Source organism: Ornithorhynchus anatinus, chromosome 5 (genome assembly GCF_004115215.2).
Source record: "Ornithorhynchus anatinus isolate Pmale09 chromosome 5, mOrnAna1.pri.v4, whole genome shotgun sequence".
Taxonomy (NCBI): Eukaryota; Metazoa; Chordata; class Mammalia; order Monotremata; family Ornithorhynchidae; genus Ornithorhynchus; species Ornithorhynchus anatinus.
This window is the reverse complement of record NC_041732.1, coordinates 69118887-69140034: the sequence shown is the minus strand read 5'-3', so window position 1 is coordinate 69140034 and position 21148 is coordinate 69118887. Positions and strand designations below refer to the sequence as shown.

The 21148-nt window shown below is 46.9% G+C and overlaps 1 protein-coding gene across 1 annotated transcript in view; it reads left to right on the top strand.

The window, feature by feature from the left end:
* The first annotated feature begins 9348 nt into the window (after positions 1-9348).
* The window catches only part of H6PD (hexose-6-phosphate dehydrogenase/glucose 1-dehydrogenase), a 36500-nt gene continuing 24700 nt past the window's right edge, over positions 9349-21148 (top strand). The window contains exon 1 of the mRNA XM_029065384.1: positions 9349-9399. Coding sequence (XP_028921217.1) covers positions 9360-9399 — 40 coding nt within the window. The 5' untranslated portion in view covers positions 9349-9359. The remainder of the gene's footprint in view (positions 9400-21148) is intronic.

The window sequence follows — 21148 nt, the reverse complement described above, 5'->3', positions numbered from 1 at the left end:
ACCAGGAAGCAATAGATGAATGTTTTGTAAGCAACATGTAATCACTACCTAAGGGCACATGAAAATGTTCTTTGCAGGAATCTTTGGAATCTAGAACATGCTACCTGACCTCTCCTCCCTTCTCTCTTTCTATTGCCCACCCTGCACGCTCCGCTCCTCTGCTGCCCACCTCCTCACCATCCCCCGTTCTCGCCTATCCCGCCGTTGACCCCTGGGCCACGTCCTCCTGTGGTCCCGGAATGCCCTCCCTCCTCACCTCCGCTAAACTAATTCTCTTCCCCTCTTCAAAACCCTACTTAAAGCTCACCTCCTCCAAGAGGCCTTCCCAGACTGAGCTCCCCTTTTCCCTCTGCTCCCTCTACACACCCTTCATCTCTCTGCAGCTAAACCCTCTTCTCCCCCCTTTCCCTCTGCTCCTCCCCCTCTCCCGACCATCCCCTCAGCACTGTACTCGTCCTCTCAACTGTATATATCTTCATTATGATATTTATTTTGTTAATGAGATGTACATCACCCTGATTCTATTTATTTGCTATTGCTTTAATGAGATGTTCTTCCCCTCGATTGTATTTATTGCCATTGTTCTTGTCTGTCTGTCTCCCCCGATTAGACTGTAAGTCCGTCAAAGGGCAGGGACTGTCTCTGTTACCGATATGTACATTCCAAGCTCTTAGTACAGTGCTCTGCACATAGTAAGCGCTCAATAAATACTATTGAATGAATGAATTCTTTGCTCCAAAAACTGGTAGGATGTCTGAGCTCCCCCAACACCTCTCCCCCCGCCACACAAACACACCCACACACCGGCCCCTGTAAAGGCAGCACTCTAGACTTTTAAGCACATTGTGGGCAGGGAATGTCACTGTTTATTGTTGTGTTGTACTTTCTCAAGTGCTTAGTACACAGCAAACGCTCGATAAATATGATTGAAAAATGAAGTGCTTAGTATATTGCTCTGCACACAGGAAGGGCTCCACAAATATAATTTACCGATTAAAGCCGGGCTCTAATAATAATAATAATGTTGGTATTTGTTAAGCGCTTACTATGTGCCGAGCACTGTTCTAAGCGCTGGGGTAAACACAGGGAAATCAGGTTGTCCCACGTGGGGCTCACAGTCTTAATCCCCATTTTACAGATGAGGGAACTGAGGCACAGAGAAGTTAAGTGACTTGCCCACAGTCACACAGCCGACAAGTGACAGAGCTGGGATTCGAACTCATGAGCCCTGACTCCAAAGCCCGTGCTCTTTCCACTGAGCCACGCTGGCTCTACTTTCAAGCCACAGGACTCAATGGCTGAAGTCAAGGTATTCAAAAGTGCTTGGACTCTTGTGAGCAGCGAATGCGTTGATCAACTATATTGTATTCTCCCAAGAGCTTAGTACAGTGTTCTGCACACAGGAAATACCACTGATTGATTCAAAGGCATCCACTGCCTTATCAGTACTGGACAGGGGACAGAGTAGCTGAAAACTGGATTAGGGCACCATAGGCAGTTGGCATCTCCTCGGTGGCCTTCGGGGCGGGAGCGAGAGAAACCGCTCATGCACAGCTCCAAAGCCCCACGAAGAGCAAAGGGACAGTGGACAACCCCTCACCTCTTTTTCCCCCTGCCCACAGCAGGGCAAGAGATGAAGAAGCAGCGTGGCTTAGTGGAAAGAGCACGGGCTTGAGAATCAGAGGTCATGGGTTCTAATCCCATCTCTGCCACTTGTCTGCTGTATGACCTTGGGCAAGTCACTTAACTTCTCTGTGCTGCAGTTACCTCATCTATGGGGATTTAAAAAAAAAATGTGAGCCCCACATGGGACAATCTGATTACCCTGTTTCTACCCCAGCACTTAGAACAGTGCTCAGCACATAGCAAATGCTTAATAAATACCATAATTTTTATCATTTATTATTATTGGCTTCACCTCTTGTCCCTTTTGGCTCAAGAGGGCTGGGTGAAGTCGGGACCTTTATCAGAGTCTTATATTTTTAATCTGGGAATTGGAGTCTAAATCTACCCAGCACTAACATTGTCATTCCCCCCAACATGCACACTTCTCTGCCATCACACAGGTGAAGCACATCAATCAATCAATTATAGTTTTTGAGCATTTATTATGTACAGTACTAAGCACTTGGGAGCATATGATACAACAGAATCAATCAATCAATTGTATTTATTGAGCATTTACTGTGTGCAGAGCACTATACTAAGCAATTGGGAGAGTACATTATAAAAATAGAATACATTCCCTACCCACAATGAACTTTCCAACTAGAAGGGGATGCAGACATCAATATAAATAAATTATGGATATGTACTTAGGTGCTGTGGGGCTGGGAGGGAGAATGAATTAAAAAAAGGAGCAAGTCAGGGTGACGCAGAAGGCAGTGGAAGAAAAGGAAAAGAGGGCTTAGTCTGGGAAGCCCTCTTGGAAGAGAAATGCCTTTAATAAAGCTTTGAAGCGGGGGATAAAACATATTCTCTGCCCATAATGCACTCCTTCCCTCTCCCCCCTCCCACAGGTGAGACCCATTCCTTCCCATTTCCTCCCCTCACAGAAGTGAGGTGCATACCCTCCCCACCTCAGATTTTTTTTTAATATCCCAGCCTGATGAATCTGTCAATAAAAGAGGGGCTCCCATCTTTAAAGGTACAGATTTTAAATACAGACTTTGATTTCAGTCCAGGTGGCAAAAGCACTCTTGGAGAAAACAACTTTCTAGGCGGTTGGAGAGAGAGGGGCCCTGCTAAATTTGACCTGTGAACCTACACAAACATTTTTGGTAACGTTCTCCCTTGGCATCAGCTCTGATGGGTAGAGATAATGAGCTTTCCTGTGTAGCTCAAGCTTCGGCTATTGCCCAGAGGAAGGTTATGAAACCAAAGAAGGGTCATGCTTCTAGCAAGGGCTGCTGACCCCTTTCCCACATCCTTCCTTTGTCCTGGAACTCCCTCCCCCTCCGTATACACCAGAGCACCACTCTCCCCACCTTCAAAGTCTTACTAAGATCACACCTTCTCCAAGAGATCTTCCCTGATTAAGCCTCTCTTCCCCCAACTCCCTCTCCCTTCCACATCATCTATGCCCTTAGATCTGTACCCTCTGGGCACTTGATGATCACTCCACCCTCTGTTTCACAGCACTTAGATTGTTGTTGTCTTATGCTGTGGAGTCGTGCCCGACCCATAGCAACACCATGGACACATCTCTCCCAGAAGGACCCACCTCCATCTGCAATCGTTCTGGTAGTGGATCCATAGAGTTTTCTTGGTAAAAGTACAAAAGCAGTTTACCGTTGCTTCCTTCCGTGCAGTAAACCTTGAGTCTCCACCCTCGACTCTCTCCCACGCCGCTGCTGCCCAGCACAGGTGAGTTTTGACTGGTAGCAGATTGCCTTCCACTCACTAGCAACTGCCCAAGCTAGGAATGGAATGGATATGCCTCTGCTTGACTCTACCTCTCATAGTCGAGACTGGTAGAGTACTCCAGGTGTGACCCTGAGAGGGTAGCACTTAGGTAAGTACCTACAATTTATCTATATGCCTGTGTCCCCCTCTAGACTATAAACTTGTGTGGGCAGGGGTACATATCTACCAACTCTATTGTATGCTTCCAGGCACTTAGTACAGTGCGGTGCACACAGTAAATGCTCAGGAAATACTATCAATCGATTGATTGAAAAGGGGCCACTGACAGCACTTGGGAATATAAAATAGCCCTTTGGCAACATCCACTTCCCTGATCCCACAAATACAGGTACATATGTACAATATTGTAAGGAGGAGAGACCAGCTGAAAAACAGACTGCCCGATATAAAATAAGAAAAACAATAATAATAATGATGGAATTTGTTAAGTACTTACTATGTGTCAAGCAGTGTTCTAAGCGCTGGGGTAGATGCAAGGTAATCAGGTTCTCCCACTTGGGGCTCACAGTCTGAATTCCCATTTTACAGATGAGGTGACTGAGGCACAGAGAAGTTAAGTGGCTTGCTCAAGGTCACACAGCAGACAAGTGGCAGAGGCGAGATTAGAGCCCACATCCTCTGACTCCCAAGCCCATGCTCTTTCCATTAAGCCACGCTGTTTCTAGACATTACCTCTGCATGCACCCAGCCTGGCTCATACCTAGACACCCACACTGTCATCAATCAATCTGGGGTACTTATTGAGTGCTTATTGTGTGCAGAGCATTGTACTAAGCACTTGGGAGAGTACAATATAATTGAGTTGGTAGGCACATTCCCTGCCCACAGTGAATTTACAGTCTAGAGGGGCGGATACAGACATTAATACAAATAAATGAATTACGGATATGTATGTAAGTGCTGTGAAGCTGAGGGAGAAGTGAATAAAGGGTGGAAATCCAAGTGCAACACACAAGTCCCCAACCCTGAAGCTCCTTTCTTTGACCCCTAAATTCTTCTTGCTCCAAAGTGTGAATGGGGGGATAGAGAGGTGGGGGCTTGATCCCTTAGCCTTTTCCTCTCTCCAGAAGACCAGTGTGCCCTGCCCCTGGGGCACCCATCCTGGTCAAACAGTCTCCAAGATGGTCTCTGTTACCTTGAGAATCAAGGGTCTGGATCAGGAGCCAGCTGTCTCAGAGATCACTGGGTTCCTGGAAATCCCTTGCTCACCCCATGTGACAACGTCCTGGGGCCGGAGAGGGAGGGCTAGCTGGGCAGTAGCTGGCTTCCTTACTGGTTGGCATTGTCAGCTACTTTCTCCTTGCTCTTTCCTAGCTGTCCACATAAAAAAAAAACTAAGCAGTGAGATAAACAAAACAACTGAGCTTTCTCCCTGAATGAGGCTTGCCTGCCAGGCCTAAGAACAGGGAAGAACAAGGCCCTGGCAGAGGGAAGAGAGAGTGTAATGGACATTTGAGAGGACCCGAGGGGCAGAGAAGGGGAAGAAAGGCCCAGAGTTTGGAGCTGGGCCCAAGGGCAGTAGCTGGCAGTGCCTTAAGAGTCCCTGACTTTTTGTGACTGCTCCACCACACTACACATGCCCACTTCCAGAATACCACCAGATTTTGAGTAAATAGTACAGTTCAATGATCATGTTTATTTCAGTCGAATATGGAAACATTCACTGCCCATTTCTGATTGCTGCCACTCAATGTTTTCAAAACAATTTTTAAAATATATGATTGTATCAAACACCAATAATGGTTGATTGATTGATAGATACCTTCCCCTCGTAGAGCCCTTCCCTGATTAAGCCCTCTCTGCCCCCACTCCCTCTCCCTTCTGCATTATCAATACACTTGGATCTGAATCCTTTGGATGCTTGGTATTCACCCTACCCTCAGCCCCACAATACGTACATACGTACCCTTAATTTATTTAAATTAATGTCTGCTCTGCTACACTGTAAACTCCATGTGAGCAGGGACTGTCTTTCAACTTGATTAAACTGTATTCTGCCAAGCTCTAACTACAATGTTCGGTGCGCGCTAAGTGCTCAATAGAAACCACTGATGGATTGATTGATTGAAATCACTGATTCCAAGGAAATCTACTGCATGAAGAAACCATCCTGACCTTAGTGTGGCATGTGGGTTTGAGGAGAAAAATGTCTTTTAGCCACTCTTTCATGTCTTTCCCATGATATAGTCTTCCCTTTTTCTCATGGGGGTGGAAAACAGATTTTGTAATAACAAATACAACACTCATTAGTGCTTATTATGTGCCAAGCACTGTCCTAAGTGCTGGGGCATATACAATAAAGCAGATCAAGCACATGAAGCTCACAGCTGAAGAAACAAACACAGTGAACTTCAATACCTTGCCCAGTGTCACACAGTGGGCAAGTGGAAAAGCCTGGATAAAACCCCTGGTCTCTTGGGGTGGCATTTTCTTCCTTTCATGATCTTGGTTAAGTGCTTGCCATGTGCCAGGCATTGTTCTAAACACTGGGATAGATACAAGCCAATAAGGCCAGATGCAGTCCATTCCCAGGTGGAGCTCCCAGTGTTAATCCCCATTTTACAGATGAGGTAACTGAAGCACAGAGAAATTAAGTGACTTGCCCAAGGTCACACAGCAGACAAATGACAACTTAGAATCCAGGTTCTTCTGACTTTCAGGTCCACACTTTATCCACTAGGCCAAGCTGTTTCTCTATAGGCTTTTATAAAACTAAGAAAAAATTGGATCACCAAATCCCCAGCTGCGGTTTATAAGGAAAGGAGATTTCTCTGGATACTGAGACTTGACACCAGTGCTGCGAATGAGGCCGCAACGATAGGGTGGAGGGAGGTAGCAATAGAAATAACAATAATAGTAATAATAATGGTATTTATTAAGAACTTACTGTGTGCCAAGCATGATACTAAGTGCTGGGGTGGATCCAAGCAAATGGGGGTGGACACAGTCCCTGTCCCACATGGGGCTCATGGCCTCAATCCCCCTTTTACAGATGAGATAACTGAGGCACAGAGATGTGAAGTGACTTGTCCAAGGTCACCCAGCAGACACCTGGCAGAGTAAGGATTAGAACCCATGCATTTGATGCCCAGGTCTGTGCTCTATCCACTGCGCCAGGCTACTTTAAATAGTAATAATAATGTTGGTATTTGTTGAAGCGCTTACTATGTGCCAAGCACCGTTCTAAGCATTGGGGTAGATACAGGGTAATCAGGTTGTCCCATTTGGGGTTCACAGTCTTCTTGTCCATTTTCCAGATGAAGTAACTGAGGCCCAGAGAAGTGAAGTGACTTGCCCCAAATCACACAGCTGACAGGCAGTGGAGTCGGGATTAATAATGTTGGTATTTGTTAAGTGCTTACTACGTGCTAAGCACTGTTCTAAGCACTGTGGTAGATAGACGGTAATCAAGTTGTCCCACGTAGGGCTCACAGTCTTCTTGCCCATTTTCCAGATGAGGTAACTGAGGCCCAGTGAAGTGACTTGCCCCAAGTCACACAGCTGATAGGTGGCGGAGCTGGGATTAGAATCCATGACCTCTGACTCCCAAGCCCGGCCTCTTTCCACTGAGCCACTCTGGAGCAGCTGAGCCGGTGGCAGAGCACTGTGCTCATTTGTATATATTTTTATTACCCTATTTATTTTGTTAATGAGGTGTACATTCCCTTGATTCTATTTATTGTGATTATGTTGTCTTGTTTTTGTCCGTCTGTCTCCCCCAATTAGACTGTGAGCCCGTCATTGAGCAGGGATGGTCTCCATCTGTTGCTGAATTGTATATATATAGAGAGAGAGAAGCAGCATGGCTCAGTGGAAAGAGCCCGGGTTTGGGAGTCAGAGATCATGGGTTCGAATCCCAGCTCCACCGCTTGTCAGCTGTGACTTTGGGCAAGTCATTTAACTTCTCTGAGCCTGTGACCTCATCTGTAAAATGGGGATGAAGACTGTGAGCCTCATGGGGGACAACCCGATGACCCTGTATCTACCCCAGTGCTAAGAACAGTGCTCTGCACATTGTAAGCGCTTAACAAATACCAACATTATTATAATTATCTCCCCCAGCGCTTAGAACAGTGCCCTGTGCATAGTAAGCGCTTAACAAATACCAACATTATTATTATCTCCCCCAGTGCTTAGAACAGTGCCCTGCGCATAGTAAGCGCTTAACTAATACCAACATTATTATCTCCCCCTGCACTTAGAACAGTGCTCTGCATATAGTAAGCACTTAACAGATACCAACATTATTATTATTATCCCCCCCAGTGCTTAGAACAGTGCCCTGCGCATAGTAAGCGCTTAACTAATACCAACATTATTATCTCCCCCTGCACTTAGAACAGTGCTCTGCATATAGTAAGCACTTAACAGATACCAACATTATTATTATTATCCCCCCAGTGCTTAGAACAGTGCTCTGCGCATAGTAAGCGCTTAACAAATACCAACATTATTGTTATTATCTCCCCCAGTGCTCTGCGCATAGTAAGCGCTTAACAAATACCAACATTATTATTATTATTTCCCCCAGAGCTTAGAACAGTGTCCTGCACGTAGTAAGCACTTAACAAATACCAACATTATTATTATTATTATCTACCCCAGCACTTAGAACAGTTCTCTGCATATAGTAAGCACTTAACAAATACCAACATTATTGTTATTATCTACTTCAGCACTTGGAACAGTGCTCTGCACATAGTAAGCACTTAACAAATACCAACATTATCATCATCTACCGCAGCACTTAGAACAGTGCCCTGTGCATAGTAAGCACTTAACAAATACCAACATTATTATTATTATCTACCCCAGCACTTGGAACAGTGTTCTGCACATAGTAAATGCTTAACAAATACTAACATTATTATTATTATCTACCCCAGTACTTGGAACAGTGCTCTGCACACAGTAAGCGCTTAACAAATACCAACATTATTATCCCAGCTCTGCCACTTGTCAGCTGTGTGACTGTGGGCAAGTCACTTCACTTCTCTGTGCCTCAGTGACCTCATCTGCAAAATGGGGATAAAGACTGTGAGCCTCCTGTGAGACAACCTGATGACCCTGTCTCTACCCCAGCGCTTAGAACAGTGGACTATCTCTGTTGCCGACTTGTTCATTCCAAGCGCTTAGTACAGTGCTTCTGCACATAGTAAGCACTCAATAAATACTATTGAATGAACAGTGCTCTGCACGTAGTAAGCGCTTAACAAATACCAACATTATTATTATTATCATTTATTATCTACCCCATTACTTAGAACAGTTCTCTGCATATAGTAAGCGCTTAACAAATACCAACATTATCATTATTATCTACCTCAGCACTTGGAACAGTGCTCTGCACATAGTAAGCGCTTACTTGCTATTTTTTTGGCAGCTGTGTGACTGTGGGCAAGTCACTTCTCTGTGCCTCAGTGACCTCATCTGTAAAATGGGGATGAAGTCTGTGAGCCTCACAGGGGACAACCTGATAACCCTGTATCTACCCCAGCGCTTAGCACAGTGCTCTGCACATAGTAAGCACTTAACGAATACCAACATTATTATTCTCTATGCCTCAGTAACCTCATCTGTAAAACAGGGGTGAAGACTGTGAGCCTCATGGGGGACAACCTGATGACCCCGTACCTACCCCCTACCCCCTGTATCAGAGCAAAAAAATAGTGCTCTGCACATAGTAGGAGCTTAACAAATACCAATATTATTATTCCAAGCGCTTAGTACAGTGCTCTGCACATAGGAAGCGCTCAATAAAGACTACCGAATGAAAGGAGAAGGAAGGAGAGGTAGGGGGAGGAGGGATAATTCGCCCTTTTCCCGCCCGCCCGCGTGGGAAAGGTGCGAAAAGCTGAGCGTCAACCAAAGACTTGCCCCGCCCCCGGTGACGTCATAGGGGGGAAAAGAGCCGCGGGCGCCTCCGTCTGCGCATGCGTGGGCCCCCTCTCCCCTTGGCTTCGGCAGCTCGGGGTGAGTAATTATAATAATAATAATAATAATTACGTTGGTATTTGTTAATTGCTTACTATGTGCACAGCACTGTTCTAAGCGCTGGGGGGGGGAATATGCAAGCTGCTCAAGATGTCCCACGTGGGACTCACACTTTTCACCCCCCTTTTCCAGATGAGGTCACTGAGGCCCGGCGAAGCGACTGGCCCAAAGTTCCCCGGAGGTGGGATTCGAACCCACGCCCTCTGACTCCCAAGCCCGGGCTCTTTCCACTGAGCCACGCTGCGGCTTTTGCGAGGCGGGGAGGGACGGGCCGGCCCCAGCACTGCGCTGCACCAGCCCGGCCCGCGGGGCTTAGCGGCGGGAAGGGGTGGGGGGGGGAGGAGAAGAAGAAGCGCCGCCTCTGCTTCCCTTTTTGAGTGTGCAAAATGAAAGCAGGTCGCGGGAGGCCTCGAGGCTCTGCACGGGTTGGAGCAGGACCGGCCGCTCCCGCTCGCCGTGCAGCCCCGCTAGCCCACCTGCCTCTCCCGCTAGCCCACCTGCCTCTCCTACTTGTCCACCTGCCTCTCCTACCTGTCCACCTGCCCCTCCCGCTAGCCCACCTGCCTCTCCTACTTAATAATAATAATAATGTTGGTATTTGTTAAGCACTTACTTTGTGCAGAGCACTGTTCTAAGCGCTGGGGTAGACACAGGGGAATCAGGTTGTCCCACGTGGGGCTCACAGTCTTCATCCCCATTTTACAGATGAGGGAACTGAGGCCCAGAGAAGTGAAGTGACTTGCCCAAGGTCACACAGCAGACAAGTGGCAGAGCTGGGATTCGAACTCATGACCTCTGACTCCAAAGCCCGTGCTCTTTTCACTGAGCCACGCTGCTTCTCAGTCCACCTACTGCTACTTGTCCACCTGCCTCTCCCGCTAGTCCACCTGCCCCTCCCGCTAGCCCACCTGCCTCTCCTACTTGTCCACCTGCCTCTCCTACTTGTCCACCTGCCCCTCCCGCTAGTCCACCTGCCCCTTCGCTAGCCCACCAGCCTCTCCTACTAGTCCACCTGCCCCTCCCGCTAGCCCACCTGCCTCTCCTGCTTGTCCACTGCCTCTCCCACTAGTCCACCTGCTCCTCCCGCTAGCCCACCTGCCTCTCCTACTACTGCTAATAATAATGTTGGTATTTGTTAAGCGCTTACTATGTGCCGAGCACTGTTCTAAGCGCTGGGGTAGACACAGGGGAATCAGGTTGTCCCACGTGGGGCTCACAGTCTTAATCCCCATTTTACAGATGAGGGAACTGAGGCACCGAGAAGTGAAGTGACTTGCCCAAAGTTACACAGCTGACAAGTGGCCGAGCTGGGATTTGAACCCATGACCTCTGACTCCAAAGCCCGTGCTCTTTCCACTGAGCCACGCTGTCCACCTGCCCCTCCCGCTGGCCCATCTGCCCCTCCCACTAGTCCACCTGCTCCTCCCCCTAGCCCACCTGCCCCTCCCACTAGTCCACCTACCCCTCCCGCTGGCCCACCTGCCCCTCCCGCTGGCCCATCTGCCCCTCCCACTAGTCCACCTGCTCCTCCCCCTAGCCCACCTGCCTCTCCCGCTGGCCCACCTGCCCCTCCCACTAGTCCACCTACCCCTCCCGCTGGCCCACCTGCCCCTCCCGCTGGCCCACCTGCCTCTCCTGCTAGCCCACCTGCCTCCTCGCCCGCAGCCCCCTTGCTGCCGCTCCTCTGGGCCAACCCCAAAGCCACGCTTAAAGTTGGTTGGCTTCATGCTCCACTTGCACATGATAATAATGTGGGTATTCGTTTAGCGCTTCCTATGTGCAGAGCACTATTCTGAGCGCTGGGATGCATACAGTGTAATCAGGTTGTCCCCAGGGAGGCTCACAGTCTTCATCCCCATTTTACAGATGATGTCACTGAGGCACAGAGATAATAAGGTGGGTATTTAAGTGCTTCCTATGTGCAGAGCACTGTTCTAAGCGCTGGGGAAGATACAGGGTCATCAGGTGGTCCCCTGTGAGGTGCACAGTCTTCATCCCCATTTTACAGATGAAGTCACTGAGGCAGAAAATAAGATGGATGTTTGTTAAGCACTTCCTATGTGCAGAGCACTCTTCTAAGCACTGGGGGTAGGTACGGGGTCATCAGGTTGTCCCCCATGAGGCTCACAGTCTTCATCCCTGTTTTACAGATGAAGTTACTGAGGCACAGAGAATAATAAGGTGGGTATTTGTTAAGCGCTTCCTATGTGCAGAGCACTCTTCTAAGCGCTGGGGTAGATACAGGGTTATCAGGTTGTCCCCTGTGAGGCTCACAGACTTCATCCCCATTTTACAGATGAGGTCACTGACACAGAGAAGTGACTTGCCCACAGTCACACAGCTGCCAAGTGGCAGAGCTGCGATTCAAACCCATGACCTCAGTCTCCCCAGCCCTTGCTCTTTCCACTGAGCTATGCTGCTTCTCTTGCACGCACCCCTCTCCCTCCCTTAATCAGCCGTTGTTACTGAACGTGTACTGTGCACTGTACTAAGGGCGCTTGGGGGAGTACAACAGAGGGTTGGGAGCCCCGAGGTCATGGGCTGTCATCCCACCTCTGCCGCCTATCTGCTGTGTGACCTTGGTCAAGTCACTTCACGTCTCCCTGCCTCAGTTACCTCATCTGTAAACTAGGGATTGAGGCTCTGAGCCCTGTGTGGTACAGGGACCGTGTCCAACCCAATTTGTCTCCACTCCAGCGCTTAGCAGAACCTGGCGCATAGTAAGCACTAAAATACCATAGTTATTACAACCCCAACAATATAACACACTCCCTGCCCACTCCCCTCCCCCCTGCCCCTGAAGATCTGGTTCCTGTCAGGTGACATAATAATAATTGTGGTTTTTGTGAAGTGGTTACTATGGGCTAGGTACTGCAGTAAATGCTGGGATGGATACAAGCAAATCGGGTTGGACACAGTCCCTGTCCCATATAGTAATAAAAATGTTGGTATTTGTTAAGCGCTTACTATTTGCCGAGCACTGTTCTAAGTGCTGGGATAGATTCAGGGTAATGAGGTCCCATGCGGGGCTCACAGTCTTACTCCCCATTTTCCAGATGAGGTAACTGAGGCACAGAGAAGTGAAGTGACTTGCCCAAAGTCACACACCTGACAAGCGGCGGGATTAGAACCCATGACCTCTGACTCCTAAGCCCGTGCTCTTTCCACTGAGCCACGCTGCTTCTCTCCATATGAGGATCACAGTCTCAATCCCCATTTCACAGATGAGGTAACTGAGGCCCAGAGAAGTAAAGTGACTTGCCCAAGGCCACACAGAAGACAAGTGGTGGAGCTGGAATTAGAGCCCCTGGCCTTCTGACTCCTAGGCTCGTGCTGTATCCAGTACGCCATGCTGCTTCACCCTGTTACTCAACCCGCGTGGGGGAAGGTGGGTTTCTAGGGTATGGGGGGAACTGACCTTGGTGGGCTTCTGCATGCACTCCCCTCACCTCCCACAACCTCCCCCAAACTGTAAAACAACCTAATGGTCCCACGGCAGTCAGGGGAGAGCCTGTGCTTTAACCTTTTGACATTTCTGGGAATTGAAGGGTCCGGAACATCATCGCCCTGACAGCTTTAGATTAAGTAGACTGCGGTTCCCCCTGCTCCCCTCACTTTTGGCTCCTTTCCCCCGCTTTTATTTATATCCGGCAGCGATGGCGCATTCGCCAAGCGTTTGTATCATGGATCTGTTCAGCTGATACATGCAACTGACCACTTGGGGCTACTTTAAAAAAAATTAAATCCTTGGGCATTTTATGCTAGTCATCCTGTCCATCCCACTGTCCTGGATGCTCTCCAAGGTGCATGATGGATTTCTTGACTTAATAATAATTATGGTATTAACTGCTTACTATGTGTCAGGCACTGTACTAAAGGCTGGGGTGGATACAAGAAAATCGGGTTGGACACAACCCCTGTCCCACGTGGGGCTCCCAGTCTTGATCCCCATTTTATAGATGAGGTAACAGGCATAGAGAAGTTAATTAAGACCAAGGTCACACAGCAGATAAATGGTGGAGTTAGGATTAGAACCTGTGATCTTCTGACTCTTAGTCCCCCATGCTCTATCTACTTCACCATGCACTCCCCCCCTCCCAACTTCTCTCTTTCTCTCTCCCTCTCCCCCTCTTCTCCCCCCCACTTCTTCCCCCCCCCCTTTTTCCCCCTAGGGCTAATAGGCCACTTAATAATTGCTGCATTCTGCTCTGGAAGTGGTTGCTTCTCAAAGGTGGTTGAAACCAATTAAAAAAAAGGAATATTTTAAGTCAGCTCACCTGTGCTGTAAGGACAAAGACCCCCTCTATTATGTTTTATATTAACCCTGATGTTTAACTTTTAGCATCAATTAATTAATTATTTATTGAGTACCTACTGGTTACAGAGTTTTGTACTGGGCACTTGGGAAAATAGAAAAGAACCAAAAGACAGCCCATGCCCTCAAAAGGCTTACAGTCAAATAATGTAAAAACAGTAGTGTTAATTGAATCCATTTTTCAAGGACTTCCCTCATATATGGGTGCTAAATGGCCTAACACCTCTTAAAGCCATAGGACAATAATTTATCTCAGGTGTGTGAATTGCTTACAAGCTGAAGATATTTTCCTCAGGGATTGATTGGCAGGGGAAAACCAGCTCTGGATAGGATTTGGAGGAGTGGTGCTGCATTCATTAGTGTTTATCAGAGTGCTTATTCTGGGCAGAGCACTGTATTAAGCTCTTGGAGGAGTTCAGTGGAGTTAATGGATGTGAACCTTGACCTCAAGTAGTTTACAATGAAGGATGGGAGAGGGAACTATGGCAGGCACTAAAAAATTACAGGTAAGGAGAAGAAACAGATGTACATAAATGTTTGTTGGGGGGTGAGTTCCCACATGTGTAGGGATTAGAAGTGCCAGAAGTGGGGGGAAATATGATGGGGAGATAATTATGGTATCTGTTAAGCACTTACTATGTGCTAAGCACTGTTCTAAGCACTGGGGTAGATAAAAGGTAATCAGGTTGGACACAGCCCCTGTTCCACATGGGGTTTACGGTCTTAATATAATAATAATGAATAATTGTAGTATTTAAGCACTTACTATGTGCCAGGCACTGTACTAAGCCCTGGGGTGGATATAAGCAAATCAGATTGGACACAGTCCCTGTCCAGCATGGGGCTCACAGTCTTATTCCCCATTTTACAGATGAGGTAACTGAGGCACAGAGAAGTGAAGTGACTTTCTTGAGGTCACACAGCAGACAAGTGGTGGAGCTGGAATTAGAACCCATGATCTTCTGACTCACAGGCCCGTGTCCTATCCACTATGCCATGCTGCTTGCATGGAGAAGTAAAATGGCTTGCCACATGGCAGGCAAGTGGCAGAGGCAGAATTAGAATTCATGATATTTTGACTCCCAGGCCCATGCTCTATCCACTATGCCATAATGCTTCTTATCTGAGAGATTAATCAGCGATACTTCTTGGAGGAGATGTGATTTCAGAAGGACTTTGAAGATGGGGAGAGCAGTGGTCTGCAGCATAAGCAGGTAATACTGGCTCTGCCACTTGTCTGCTCTGTGACCTTGAACAAGTCACTTCACATCTCTGTGTCTCAATTACCACTTCTGTAAAATGGGAGTTGAGAATGTGAGCCCCACGCGGGACAGGGACTGAACTTGATTTGCTTATAATAAGAAGAAGAATAATGTTGGTATTTGTTAAGCACTTACTATGTGCAGAGCACTGTTCTAAGCACTGGGGTAGATACAGGGTAATCAGGTTGTCTCATGTGAGGCTCACAGTTAATCTCCATTTGACAGATGAGGTAACTGAGGCATAGAGAAGTTAAGTGACTTGCCCACAGTCACACGGCTGACAAGTGGCAGAGCTGGGATTTGAACTCATGACCTCTGACTCCCAAGCCCGTACTCTTTCCACTGAGCCACGCTGCTTCTCATATCCACCTTGGTGCCTCATCTGTAAAATGGGGATTGACTGTGAGCCTCAAGTGGGCCAACCTGATTACCTTGTATCTACCCCAGTGCTTAGAATAGTGCTTGGCATACAGTAAGCACTTAAATACCATAATTTATTATTATTATTATCTTGAATCTCCTTCAGCACTTAGTACAGTGCCTGGCACAGAGTAAGTGCTTAACAAATACCATCATTATTATCATTATTATTATTATTATAAACAGCATGGACTAGTGGGTAGAGCATGGGCCTGGGAGTCAGAAGGACTTGGGTTCTAATCCCACTTCTGCTACTTGTCTGCTATGTGACCTTGGACAAGTCATTTAACTTCCCTGGGCCTGTTACCTCATCTGTAAAATGGAGATTAGGACTGAACCCCATGTGGGAGATGGTTGTGTCCAACCTGATTAGCTTGTGCTACCCCAGCCCTTAGTACAGTGTCTGGCACGTAATAAATGCTTAACAAATACCTTAAAAGGGATAGGAGGAATGAATGCGAACAAGGAGTTGTTGGCCGGAGATGAGAATGAGGTACAGAGTAATGAGCCTGTGAGCTGGGGTGTAGTGGGAGAGGAACAAAGGATAAGAAGGAAGAAGAAATCTGACTAAAAGCTTCTTGAGTGTCATAACAGATGATGAGGTGTTTCTGCTCAAGCCATAGCGAAATGGATAACTATTGAAGCTTCTGAGAAGTGGGGAGATGTGCACTCAATGATGTCTTAGAAAAATTATCTGGTCAGCAGTGTGAAGTGTGAACTGGAGAGGGTAGGTTTGTGAGAAGTCTCCTGCAGTGGTTGTTGGAATTCGACAAAAGCTTGGACTAGTGTGGTGGTTTGCTTAATACCATAAAAAAATCTACTTACCATGGTCCAGGCACTGTACTAAGTGCTGAAGGAGATTCAAGATAATAATAAATTATGGTATTTAAGTGCTGACTGTATGCCAAGCACTATTCTAAGCACTGGGGTAGATACAAGGTAATCAGGTTGGCCCACTTGAGGCTCACAGTCAATCCCCATTTTACAGATGAGGTAACTGAGGCACAGAGAAGTTAAACAGCTTGCCCAAGGTCACACAGCGACAAGTGGCAGAGCCAGCATTAGAACCCGTGTCTTCTGACTCCAAGCCCATGCTCTTTCCACTAAGCCACTCGCTAATAATAATAATGATAATGTTGGTATTTTTTAAGCGCTATGTGCCAAGCACTGTTCTAAGCACTGGGATAGATACAAGGTAATCGGGTTGTTCCACATAGGACTCAAAGGCTTCATCCCCAATTTACAGATAAGGTAACTGAGGCACAGAGAAGTAAAGTGACTTTCCCAAAGTCACACAGCTGACAAGCAGCTGAGTCAGGATATGAACCCATGACCTCTGACCCCCAAGTCCGGGCTCTTTCCACCGAGCCATACTGCTTCTCTAATCAGGTTGGACACGGTCCCTTTCCCAAATGGGGCTCACAGTCTTAATTCCCATTTTACAGATGAGATGACCGAGGCCAAGAAAAGTGAAGTGACTTGGCTCAGGTCACACAGCAGACAAGTAACAGAGCTGGGATTAGAACCCAAGTCCTTCTGACTCCCAGACCCATCCTGTATTCACTAGGCCATGGATGAAGAGGAAGTGGCTCATTCTGGGGAGAACCAACAGGATTTGACAACAGGCTGAATATAGGACTTGAGAGAGAAGTCAAGAATAATGCCTTGTCTCCAGACTCGAGAGACAGAGAAAATGATGGTATTTTCAAGTGATGAGAAAGTTATGAGGAGGAAAAGTTTAGTTCTGCTGCATCCAGAGTGAAGCAGCCATCCTCAGCCAGGTATTGCTGAAGTGCGACACCCTTACCCAAGAAAGGAAGTGTCTCCCCCCTCTGTCTCTGAAGGACCTGGGTTCAAATATGCCACTTGTCTGCTGTGTGACCTTGGGCAAGTCAATTAGCTAAGGCACAGAGAAGTTACCTCATCTGAAAAAAATGGGAATTAAGAATGTGAACCCTTTGTGGGACAGGGACTGTGTCCAACCTGATTATCTTATATCTATTCCAGCACTTAGACCTGTGCCTGGCACATAGTAAATTATCAACAAATGACAATTATTATTAGCATGTATCTATTCCTCTCAGCTGCTTTCGACAATGTAGACCACCCCTTCTCCTGGAAAAGTTATCCAACCAAGGCTTCACTGACTCTGTCCTCTCCTGGTTCTCCTCTTATCACTCTGGCCATTCATTCTCAGTCTCCTTCGCGGGCTCCTCCCCTACATCCCACCCCTAACTATGGGGGTCCCTCAAGGTTCAATTCTGAATTCCCTTCTATTCTCCATATACACCTACTCCCTTGCAGAACTCATTCACTCCCATGACTTCAAGTACCACCTCTGCAGATGATACCCAACTCTACATCTCCAGCCCTGATCTTTCTCCCTCTCTCCAGTCTTGCTTCTCCTCATGCTTCAAGACATCTCTTCTTCGATGTCCTCCTCTCATCTCAAACTTAACATGTCCTAAACAGAGTTCCTTATCTTCCCAGCCAAACCCTGTCCCCCTCCTTTCCCATCACTGTAGACGGCAACAACATCCTTCCTGTTTCACAAGCCTGTAAAGTTGGCGTTATCCTTGACTTCTCTCTGTCATTCAACTCACGTATTCTATCCGTAATCGAATCCTGTCAGTCCCACCTTCACAACATCGCTAAAATCTGCCTTTTCCTTTCCATCCAAACTGCTACTTCATTAATGCAATCACTCATCTTACCCCACCTGAATTACTGCATAAGCCTCCTTTCTGACCTCCTGGCCTCCTTGTCCCTCCCTACTCCAGTTCATACTTCACTCTGTTTCCTGGATCATTTTTTCTACAAAATTATTCAGGACATGTCACCCCCCGCCACCCTAAAAAAACCCCTCCAGTAGTTGCCCATCCATGTCAGTACCCACCAAAAACTTGTCACCATTGTTTTTAAAACACTCCATCACCTTGCCCTCTCCTACCTCACCTTGCTTCTCTCCTTCTGCAACCCAGCCCTCACATTTCACTCTAGTGCTTACCTTCTCACTGTGCTTTGATCTCACCTGTCTTGCCACCAACTCCTAGCCCACATACTGCCTCTGGCCTGAAACACCCTCCCTTCTCAAATCTGACAGACAATTACTCTCCTGCCTTTTAAAGCCTCATTGAAGGCACAACTCCTCCAAGAGGCCTTCCCAAACTAAGCTCCACTTTTCCTCATCTTCCACTCCCTTCTGCATTGCCCTGACTTGCTCCTTTTGCTTTTCCCCGCTCCTAGCCCCACAGTACTTATGTACATATCTGCAATTTTATTTATTTATTTGTATTGATGTCTGCCTCCCCCACCCACCCCCAACCTCCTTTAGATGTAAGTTCATTATGGGCAGGGAATGTCAATGTTTATTGTTATATTGTACTTTCCCAAGTGCTAAGTACAGTGCTTTGCACACAGTAAGACTTAATAAATATGATCGAATGAATGAATATTCCATTGCTTAGTATAGTCCCTGGAACATGTAAGTGCTGAAATACCATAAAAAATTATCTGAGCCCATTTCCTTATCAATGAATTGGTGATTCAATATCTGTTTTCTCATTCATTCATTCAATAGTATTTATTGAGCGCTTCCTATGTGCAGAGCACTGTACTAAGCTCTTGGAATGAACAAGTCGGCAACAGATAGAGACAGTCAAACGGCAGGGACTTGTCCCTGCCGTTTGACGGGCTTACAGTCTAATCGACGGGCTTACGGTCTAATACAGTCTCTCTTACTTAGACTGGAAATCCTATTTTGTGACAGGGACTGTGTATGACCTGAATTCCTTATATCTACCCCAGCTCTTAGTACAGTGCTTGCTGCATAGTAAATCCTTCACAAGCACCATTATTATTAATTACTATTATTTTGTATTCAGCAACCATCTGAATGCGCTACAGGGATAGGAGGAGTGATTTTCCTCACTAAGCTCATTGTGGGCAGGGAACGTGTCTACCAACTCTGTAATTATTGTACCTATGCACAATAAATACATTGATTTCTGAACTTAAAATCCACTCCATTTATATATGTGTGTGTATATGTTTCATATATATTTTGTTTCATTTCAATATATCTATACAGACTCAACTTGGATCATTTAGCAAGCCTCTCTAAACAAATTGAAACACTGAGGCAAAGGATTCAGCTGTTCCCATTCTTATAAATATCTGCGGGACGGGTGGGCAGTGACTTCAGCAGTAGAAGTGCTGTCGCTTCCCTTCCACAACAGTTCCTTCCCACCATGGAGTCGGCCCTAGATTTGGTCAGTATGCCCAGGCGCAGCTGGTCTGGGAATCACTCTGTGTGGGAGGTCGCATTCTACATCTGCAGCTGAAACAGTGCAGAGGTCCAACTGCCCCCAGTGGAAGTGACGGGCTTGGGGAAGCCTGCTTCTGGTCCACAGGGCAGGCCACTCTGTGGGCCATTTTGTCCATCTCAAGGGAAAACTGACCTTGAGCTGAGCCAAATAGAGAGCTCTAGAGGCTTCTGGAGTCCCATCCATTCTTTATCACCTAGTATAGTGGCCTGCTGAAAGTCACCACTGGATTTCCTGTCCCGCTCTTAAACCTGGGAAGTAACATGACCTAGTTGAAAGGGCATGGGTCTGATAGTCAGAAGACCTGGGTCCTAATCCCTGTTCCGCTACTTGTCGCTGTGTCAACTTGGTCAAGACACTTAACGACTCTGTGCCTCAGTTACCTCGTCTGTAAAAGAGGAATTCATTACCTGTTTTCCCTCCTACTTAAACTCTGAGCCCCATGTGTGACAGGGGCTGTGTCCAACCTGATTATCATGTATCTATCCTAGTGTTCAGTATAGTGCCTGGAACATAGTAAATGCTTAAAGACCATTTAAAAGGAAAAAGAAAGAAATGTCACAGGGGTTCCCACTCCCCATCTCCAGTAACAGAATGGTGAAAACTTGTGAGCTTGGCTAGTAGATTTGAGGGAAATAATAATAATAATAGTAATTGTTAAGCGATTATGTTCCAAACACTGTTCTAGCACTGGAGTAGATGCAAATGAATCAAGTTGGACACAATCCCTGCCTACATGAAGCTCATAGTCTAAGTAGGGAAACCAGGGAGAATTCTCAGGCCCTGCTGCCCTCCCACTGCAGGAGGGTTAGATTTTGTTGCCGTTCTTCCAGCTGAAGTAGTTGGGGACGAGTGGCAATCATCCTTTCCCCGGCACAGGAATTCAAGTCCGCAGTCGGAGGTGTCACTTTAATTCAACCCTGGGAGCCACCTCCCTCTCTGCAAAGACAAATGATAAATGTCTGTGGTGGGGGTGAGGGGGGCGGGTGGAGGTGGGCATGGGGTGCAGGGAGGCACACAAATCTTTGGAACAGTTTCTGTGGCTGCTGGAAAAAAAAAGGCCGGGCTAGGCATCTTCCTTCCAGGGTCCAAGGACTCCACAGGTGGAAACATCAGCTTTCGGACTCCCCGCTGTTCAGCCACCTTCTCAGATCCAGCAGACAGTTTTGAGATAAATGACCTCTTTTAAAAAAAAAATGGTATTTGTCAAGTGCTTACTATGTGCCAAAAACTCTGCTAAGCCCTGGAATAGATACAAGCTAATCAAGTTGGTTACAGTCCATGTTCTGCATGAGGTTCACAGTCTTAATCCCCATTTTATAGATGAGGTAACTGAAGTACAGAGAAATGAAGTGACTTGCCCAAGGACACAAAGCAGACAAGTGGCGGAGCCAGAATTAGAACCA